Source organism: Fukomys damarensis, unplaced genomic scaffold (assembly GCF_012274545.1).
Source record: "Fukomys damarensis isolate Sample0158 unplaced genomic scaffold, DMR_v1.0_HiC HiC_scaffold_24, whole genome shotgun sequence".
Lineage (NCBI taxonomy): Eukaryota > Metazoa > Chordata > Mammalia > Rodentia > Bathyergidae > Fukomys > Fukomys damarensis.
This window is the reverse complement of record NW_022900936.1, coordinates 1,564,631-1,574,187: the sequence shown is the minus strand read 5'-3', so window position 1 is coordinate 1,574,187 and position 9,557 is coordinate 1,564,631. Positions and strand designations below refer to the sequence as shown.

Here is a 9,557-nt window from a genome sequence, read left to right as displayed (position 1 = left end):
ATATATATATATATATATATGTCTGTAGTCGTGACAGAATAGGTGACATTAAAAGACTGCAGCCAGAGATTTGGTTCAGTGGTTCCACTGCCTGCCTTGTAAGCGCAAGGACCTGAGTTTGATCCTAAGTACCAAAAAAATAAAAATAAAATAAAATGAATGGGCCGGGGATTTAGCTCAATGGTTCCGGCGCCTGCCTCACAAGCACAAGGACCTGAGTTCGATCCCCGGTACCAAAAAAAAAAAACAAACAAAAATAAAATGACTGCCAACCCCACGTGCTGTTAAATGTGGTGGCTGGCTCTTCCTGCGTCACTGGCAGTTGGGTCACAGCAGGGATCACACAGCGGCTAAGGGACTGTGTGTCCACACAGACCCAGAGCTGAGTGTTCACGGCCACTTCCCAACTGGAAACGACCCATTGCCCAGCAAGACAAAGGTGCCCTACAGGACAGAACTACGGTGTGTACAACAGGATGACCCACAGCTTCCACCAAGCAAAGGAAGTCTGAACTAGGAAGACTCCAGAACCATCTCTCTGAATTCCAGAAAAGCAACCTGCTGTGCAGGCAGAGTATCACTTAGTACAAGTCACAGCACACCCCAACAGAGTAGATCCTGGGCTTTCCTGATGGGTGTCTAAGTTAAGGGTGCTGGGCCTGTAGTGAAAAGCAAACTTAATGTAGTCACAGCAGGGACCAGGAGCAGGGAGGAGCAGAGGGCACAGGGAGCTCTGGGAGCCATGCGAACATCCCACAGCGTGACTGTCATGGCAGCTGCACAAGGGCCTACTTACCTGAGATTGGCGCATTATGTGCAAATTTTAACTCAATAACATTGGCTCCCCTAAATTAATTTCAACTGTTTTATGAACTATAAAACATCTCTTAGAGGATAATATATCTTCATGCACTTTGTATAAAGACTTCTTGAATAGCAACAACAATAAAATCAATAACCAAAAGACACAAAGGGTAAGATACAATGAAGAATAATGAAATTTAAAACTTCTGACATCAAGCCGGGCGTAGTGGCGCACACCTGTAACCCCAGCACTCAGGAGGCTGAGGCAGGAGGACTGTTGTGAGTTTGAGACCAGCCTGGGCTACATAGTGAGTTCCAGGTCAGTCTCAACTATATAATGAGACCCTTCTCAAAAAACAAAACAAAACAAAACAAAACAAAAACAAACAAAAAAACCCAAAAAACTTCTGACATCAAAAGACACTTTAAGAACATCAAAATGTAAGGCCCAGAGAAGAAATTTGCAACAGAGATAACCAACAAAGGGCTTGTATCCAGAATTTCTAAAGAATGACTTTCACAGCAGGCCAGGAGAGAGGACCACAAATCCAAACCTACCCTGGGCAACTTGGCAACCTGGAAAGACCTTGTATCAAAAAAATATATACAGGGCTGGAGATTTGGCCACTGCCTGCCTCACAAGCACAAAGACCTAAGTTCGATCCCCAATACAAAAAAAAAAAAAAAAAAAAAAAAGAATATATATATGTGTGTGTGTGTGTGTATAATATAAAATACACATATACATATATACGTACAGAGAACAAGAGCTAGAGACCACCAAAGAGTGTATACATTAGGAAAAGCTTGTATAAACATTTTAATACTAAATTTATTGAGACATTATGAGATTACTATGTTATCTTTGGCTCAAAGAATGAAGTGCTCAAAGTGGTGGCCATCAGCTTCCAGACATTAGTATGATGAACTACTGAAGTGTGTGTGTGTGTGTGTGTGTGTGTGTGTGTGTGTGTGTGTTTGATGGCCTCTCTCCCTGCCCCCTCTCCATATATGGATATATAAAATACTATGTGTAATATATACATATGTACTATATGTACTATAAATATATATATGGAATGTAGCTTGATACAAAGGCCCTGGATTCAATACCCAGTTAAAAATACAAACACAAAAGAAAAACAAGCAAAAGACTTGAACAGGCACTTCACACAAGAAAGAGATCTAAGCAGCCTACACCACACAGCAAGGCGCTCCATACCCACTGAAGAGAAACACTCAGCCCCCAGAACCACCTGCCAGCCCAGGCTGAAGAGACCAATGAGAAGAGCCCAGGAAGGTGGGAAGCAACAGAACCACACTGCTGGTGGGAAAAGGCACTGGAACCACTCCCAGAAGAGTGCATGGACAGCATGTCTCCAGCAGGAATGTGTACACACATGGGCGCTGAAGACAGTCCACACTCTTCCCAGTAGCATTAGTCCTAGGTCTAGAACATGGACACCACCCAAATATCTATCAAAAGAGGCCAAGATGTGGTATTCATACAATGGAATGAAAACAAAAATAAATGACTCACAACTACACACAATACAATGTTAGGCAAGGACAGGCAAGCCTCGTACAAGTACCATTACAGATATTCCAATAAAACAAGCCAGGCGTGGTTAATGACACCTGTAATCACAGCATTCGGGAGTTCGAGGCAAGCCTGGGTTACACAATGATTTCAAGGTAGCCTGAACTATTCAGTGAGTCTCAAAGCCAATTAAGAGCCAAATATGAGGATCGCTGTGCGTTCAAGGCCAGCCTGGGCTACATAGCAAGTCTCTGTCTGAAAAAGCTAAAAGCCAAAAAATTACTTTAATTTAATCTAACTTAAAAACCACACTGTTCCAGAGCACATGCTTTGGTGGGAAGACCCAGAGAAGCAAGGAGGAAGCGCTCCTGTAACAGAGGCCCGCCAGTGGCTGTCTCTGCAGTAGGCCACCTCCTCTTGTCACAGGAGGGTACTCCTGAGGTGGCTGGTGGCATAGTCTTGTTCCCTACAATTTTCCTACATCACCCCACCCCAGTTCACCCCAGTACAGTTCAGAAAGTTGCCCTGCAGGGCGGGGGATTCAGTTCAGTGGTTCCGCTGCCTGCCTCGCAAGCCCAAGAACCCGAGTTTGATCCCCGGTACAAAAAAAGAAAAAAGAAAGTTGTCCTGCAACAATGTGGGCAGGGCACGTGATGCTGACAGCAAAGGCAGAGGCAGCTGGGCTCACTGGTGCCGTGGGCATGGCCTGTGAGGGAAAGCAAGCATGGTCCCACGCTCTGAACCACATGAGAGGTGCTCACCCTGGAGTGGGGCAGAAGTCCAGCTCGGTGTCTTGGGAACTGAAGTGGCTCTGCGGGCCAAGGGAAGACTGAGGCTGGAGATGGAAGTTTGAGGGCTACTTCACACCGCACACACATAACGGACTGGACAGACATCATGTCCCTCAGGGAACAACGGGAGAGACTGATGCTTCTCCAGATCCCACAAGGATGGGGAAATGTTCTCACGCTTTAGTAGGAGGGGGCCAGGAATGCTCACACCTACTATCAACCAGGCCTACACAAGGAAAAATCGTTTTTACTCCAAATGCCAACATCTTTTAAGAAAACTTGATCCCAGGGGACAAGGTCTACAAGGGAGCCAAGCAAACCCTTCACAAGGAGATGCTAATGTGGGGAAGCGAAGAGCAAGACAGAGTAGGGGAGGCCAGCAACGGAGGACAGAGCACTGCCCAAAGTGGGATGCTTCCAGGGTGCTGAAGGGAGGAGGCATGCAGTACAGCTCGGCCCCTGAAGCTAGCAAGACACACCCGTGTCTCTGCTCGGGGAGGAAAATGGGGGAAGCAAAACAGTCCCCGACACACAGGCTCTACTCTCCACACCCGGCAGCTGAATTCTCCAGTCCTAGTGTAGAAAATCAAATCACCCAGGGGCCAAAAAATGAGGTTAACACAGATGGACCGTAAACTGCTAAAATTGGGTAGGGAAGGGGAGGAAACAAAGGTCAGCAGGAAACCAAGTTGGTGCCTACGAGCCAAATGTGATGGGCCACACCAACTGCCACGGTGCGACCATCAAGTCTTTGCACCAGAAAGCTGTCTTTGTTCCTCGCTGGAGTTCCCTGTGGAACCCCCCTCCACCGCGTCCACTTCAGAGAGGGAAGGGACTCAGACTGCGATTCCAGGGATCCAGCTCCACCAGATGAACCCATCCCACTCGCCTCGCAGCAACAGCGGCATCTAGTGTCCAGCAAGGACCTGCACCACAAGCCTTCAGGGAAAGGGAGGCTGCTTCAGGGCTACAGCACACGCACACGCACACGCACGCACATGCACATGCACACGTGGTTTCATGCTTACTGATAAAAACAAGTTCCAAAAGAGAAGTAAATCTTACCTATATCACAAATTTTATTCCTTGTCACTAATTCCTTGAGAATGTGAATTTGTTTAAAAATTATTTTTTCTTAAAACAGTGGCTTTAAAAATACCCACTACAGCCGGGGATTTAGCTCAGTGGTTCCGCCACCTGCCAAGGACCCGAGTTCGATCTCTGGTACAAAAAAAAAAAAAAAATACCCACCACACAAGATGAACTTAAACTTGACCCGGCAGTTCCATTTCTAGCAATGCACCCAGCAGAAAGAGGAAAAGGCGCACACATAGCCCATTCATTTCAGGTCTATTTGTAACAGGAAAGTGGGGGAGGCCCTGGGATAAGCCCCAATGCCTACCCAAAGAGCACCGAGTGGATCCTGGAGTCCACTCTATAGCTAGCTGTAACCATGCCTACTGGCTTGTGCAGAATGACCTCCAGGTCAAATGCAAAAGCAGATCAAACTGTGCAATCAGGCTCTTTGAATGAGGTCACTTTGGTGTCCTCGAGGAAAGACTGGGCCAGGGTAGACTGGTGGCCTAAAAGTAACACAGAAGCAAAGCATTTGCAAATAATGTGCAAATAAGCCTTGGTCTTGATCTCCTTGGAGTATATAAAACTTTATAAGAGAAGGATCACAGATCTAAATGTGAGGGCTAAAACTATAAAACTCCTAGAAGAAATCATAAGAGAAAACCTTAGTAACTTTCTATTTAGCAATGATTTCTTAAATATAAGACAGAACCAAGAAATACTTTAAATTGAATATGTTGGACTTCATTGAAATTTTGTTGTAAAGTCTGCATTTTAAATGGCAAAATTATGCAAATTAGAAGGCAAGCCTCAGGACAGGCATAGTTTCAGTCATCTGAGATGGAAAAGGCCTAGAAATCTGTTATACAACAGTGAGGAACAATTAACAAAATTGTAACACACACTTAAAAATGTCAGCTGAACACCATAATGAAAACAAGAGAGGGGGCCAGGATGTGGCTCAGTGGGACCATGCCTGCCTGAAAAACAAGAGGGGAGTCTCTGGCTAAGGGAAGTTGGAGGGCTACTTACAGGACAAACCTCCAACAAAAAAGTTTATGCACATGACAAAAGGAAATGCTACAACTCAGGAACAACACAATTTAAAAATGAGCAGAAGACTTAAAGATATTTCATCAGTGCAACCACTGTGGAAATCAAGATGGAGATTCCTCAAACAACTAGAAGCCCCATTTGACCCAGCTATACCTATTCTTGTATCTTTCCAAAAGAATTAAAAGAATCATACCACAGAGATATATTCACCCATGTTCAGAGTGGCACAGTTTGTGATGGCTAAAGCTTGGAAACAGCCCAACTGCCCATCAACTGGAGACTGGATAAAGATGTCTTTTTATATGTATATAAAAAATGGAGTACTACTCAGCCATAAAGAACAAGAAACTAGTCATTTATAGCTAAATGGATGCACACTGAAGCCATACTCTTAAGTGAAATAAATAGGACGTATGTAAATACCGAAGTTTTCCTTGTGAGGAACTAAAAGTGTAAATAAGGATCAAAATGTACAATTGATTGGGCCAGGGATTTAGCTCAGCGGTTCCGCCGCCTGCCTTGCAAGCACAAGGACCTGAGTTTGATCCCCGGTACCAAAAAAGCAAAACAAAACAAAATGTATAATTGATAATGTAAAATGGGAAAAGGCTAGGGATTCAGCTCAGTGGTGCCACAGACTGCCTGGTAAGTATGTCCTGAGTTCGTTCCCCAGTATCCCCCAAAAAAAGAATAGGAAGAAAAGGTCTAAAGGCATAGGGAATATAGAGGTGGTAGGGGAAAGGAAAGAAGGGAAGGAAAAAGTATGAGAAAAGGAAAAAATGGAAACAAGGTCTTTGTAAATAGGGAAGGGGGTGAAGGGAGGGCAGGGAAGTGGGGAAAAATAAGAACCAAGATACATCATGTAAAAGTACAAGATCCTAATGATGAATGCAATTGTATTGTATACCTAAAATGTACCAATAAACTTAATGAAAAGTTAAAAAAAAAGATATCATCAATGAAAATCAGAACCCACATAAATGGCAAAGAATCAGTCACCAAGGAAATCCAACAGAAACCGGAGTAAGAGCAGGGTGTGAAGCCGCACATGATGGCACAATGTGACCCTGGAACCCAAGGCTGAGGGCGAGGGGTCACTGAGAGTTTCAGGCCAGCCTAGGCTACATAAACAAAACAAAACAAAGGGCAGTGTGGTGGCCAAGGCAGGAGGGTCACAAGTTTGAGTGCAGCAATGGCAATTCAGCAAACCTTATCTCAAAAATGTAAAAAGGGCTGGGGAATCACTTCTCTGCTAAAAATCGGCTTTTGGCTAATAACAAGTGTAAAAAAGGGCTGGGGATGTAGCTCAGTGCAGAGACCCTAGGCTCAAGGCCCAGTACCACAAAAACAAAACAACCAGAAAAGCCCACAGCAAGATAGGAATCCACACCCAACAGAATGACTGAATACTCAAAGCCCAACTGTCCTACGCACCATGGGGAGGCAGAGCAACTGAACTCTGCGCAGTACTGGTGAGAATGGAAAGAGACAGATGCTTGGGAAGTCTCTCTTCACTTCCAGCGACCCAGATATTTATGCAAGAGAAACGAAAGCAGCTCCACAGAAAGACACACAATGCACAGTGCAGGTCGGTCTGTGAGGGCCAAGAACAGAAAGAGCCCAAACACACAGACAAGGGTAGGCTACCACACAACGGATTGTTACTCCGAAACAAAAGGAGAATGCAGCAGGCCACCCTTACCTGAGGTTTGGCTTCCCAGGGTTTCAGCTCCTTGCCAACTAAGGTGTGAAAACGTTAATGGAAGCTGTGGTGCTGCCTGAGATCCCAGTAGTCTGGAAGGTTGAGGAAGAAGGACCGAAGTTCAAGCCGGGTAAGGGCAACTTAGCAAGACCCTATCTCAAACAAAACAAAACAAAACAAATTTAAAGGGACTGGAGATGTAGCTCAGTGTAGAAGGCCCAAATTAAGTCTCCAGTACAAAGTAAATAAGAAAATTCCAGGGCTGGGGATTTACCTCAGAGGTGGTGCCACATGCCTCACAAGTGCAAGGACCCAAGTTCAATCCGTACGAGAGAGAGAGAGAGAGAGAGAGAGAGAGAGAGAGAGAGAGAGAGAGAGAGAGAAAATTCCAGGAGGAATACCAAAGTGTCCAATGGCTGTTCCAAGAACTGTAAGGAAATCTCATGCCGCCCTGCTCTCTCCTGCCCCAATGTGAATCATCATCATCTCTCTGCCCAGCACGTGCAGGCCACATGCCTGCACCCCCACGGCAGCTGAGGGGAGGCAGATCCCAGTCACCTAACCTTGATGACAGAGCACTGTCCCAACGGTCCTACCTCGTTCTTACTTATTCCAGTTACTCCCTATCTGTGGGCGGGCACTAGGGGTAACAGGAAACAGCACAACTGAAGTCCAACACAAGCAGGCTGAGCTGAAGAAGTCTGACAAAAACCTACTAGACTCCACAGGAAGTGAAGATGAATCAGTCACCTCCTGGGAAGGGGACAAAGAGAGAGGGAGACTTGGACACCCAGCCGGAAGTGAGCAGAGGCGGATTGGTCACTGCCTGGGCAGGGGCACAGGAAGGAGACAGGGACAGAGGGAAACCCAGGGCAGGGCAAACCTCTGAGGAGCAGCTACACCCACTGCCAGGACTGCAGGGACGGTCCTCCAGATGCACACGTCCTGGGGGCCTTGTCCGCTATGTCAACTCACTGTGTGGGAGGGAACTCATGGGGAGCTGCTTTCCTTACAGTGGCTGGGAAAGAAGACACCACAAAGGCTGAAAAGACTAAGCACAAGCAGGGATACAGTAACGAACACAAGGTCACCCACACAGATTAGCGACAGAGCTCCAACCCGTCTACAACAGTCAAACAACCCTATATAAAATTAGCAAAAGACATGAAGAGAAGATACTGTGAAAGCGAAAACAAGTGTACTTCTGCTGGTGGGGGGAAGCAGCACAAAGATTTGACGTCACCACTCATGGTCACAGCCAGGAGCCATGAAGACTGTGCTAGCCAGCTTTCTGTTACTGTGACAAACACCGGAGATGGTCCATTTAATCTGGCTCAGTTCTGAAGGTTCCAGTCCACGCGCAGGTGCCCCAGTCATTTCAGGGCAGTACACATCCTAACAGGGGCTCAAGGCTCAGCCAGGACACAGAGAATGGACAGAGGGCCAGGCAGCCCTTCTGGGGCCCAAGGGCATGTCCTTCAGAAGACACTGGGGAGCCAGGGATTTAGCTCAGTGGTTCTGCCGCCTGCCTCGCAAGCACAAGGACCTGAGTTCAATCCCTGGTACCAAAAACAAAAACAAAAAGAAGACGCTGGGACCCCAGCCCCTCCTTTTGCTCTCTTTCATGTCCTGGCCATGAGGTGAACAGCTGTGTTCTGCTGCTTGCCCCTAACATGATAGATTCCTTGCCACAGGCCCAAAAGCAATGATTCTTCCCCACCATGAACAGAAACCTCCAAAGCTGTGAACTGAAACAAACCAACCACCACCGCGCTTTTTGTGGTACCAGGGATTGAACTCGGGACCTTGTGCTCGCGAGGCAGGAACTGTGCCCCTGAGTTCAATCCCCGGCCCCCATTACCCTTTATAATTTGAAGTATCTTGTCATAATAATAGAAAGCTGAGTAACACAGATGTTCATTTATTATTTAATCTGAAAAGCAATCTTTTATAAACTTACATAAAAAACACTTTAAACACTAAAGAGGAACTGGCAGGGAAGGCCAGGCAGGGCTGGCTTCTCCCTGAAGTGGGGGAAGCTATCCAGGGAGCTGGGTGCCAATTCTGGGGATAAACCGGGGGTGGGGAGGAGTCAGAAAGGGTGGAGGCGGGGAAGGCGGGCAGAGCAAAGAAAAGGAGCGCTACTGACCCTCAGGGTTCCCCGCCGTGCTGCAGAGCAGTGTCATTTCAGACAACATCTCTTCGGTTCTCAGGCTGCCCTCAAACTGGCAACCTCCTGCCAGTCTCCAGATCCCCAGGGCCGCATGTGTGCACAACTTAAACCTTGACAGGGTTTGTCTGCTGTGCTGAAAACAGGACAAAGTGTAAGGGAAAAGGACCAGGCAGAACAGGAGTTGGGAATCCAGGCCAGGGTGTGAGTGGCCAGGACCAGCCTGGGGAAGTGGATGCTGTGCTCGGGTGGAGTATGGAGGGAGGATGGTGGAACATGTCAAGGTCTTTGGCCCAAACACCTAAGGAGCCAGTTTGGAACATGCAGGCTCTGGGCTCCTATTAGATACCACACTGAGTAGATAGCACCCCCCTAAATTTAAGTCCTCCAAAATCTGTTAATGTGATTTGGAAATTG

The 9,557-nt window shown here is 46.7% G+C and overlaps 1 protein-coding gene across 2 annotated transcripts in view; it reads right to left on the bottom strand.

Moving 5' to 3' along the window:
- The window catches only part of Ube2g2 (ubiquitin conjugating enzyme E2 G2), a 26,441-nt gene extending 17,144 nt beyond the window's left edge, over nt 1-9,297 (bottom strand). The window contains exon 1 of one of the 2 annotated variants that reach the window (XM_033768149.1): nt 9,120-9,297. In XM_033768149.1, coding sequence (XP_033624040.1) covers nt 9,120-9,168 — 49 coding nt within the window. In that variant the 5' untranslated portion in view covers nt 9,169-9,297. Of the gene's footprint in view, nt 1-6,970; nt 6,990-9,119 lie in introns of those variants that run through there. The other variant, XM_033768150.1, reaches the window with a different exon arrangement.
- Nucleotides 9,298-9,557: the final 260 nt, after the last annotated feature.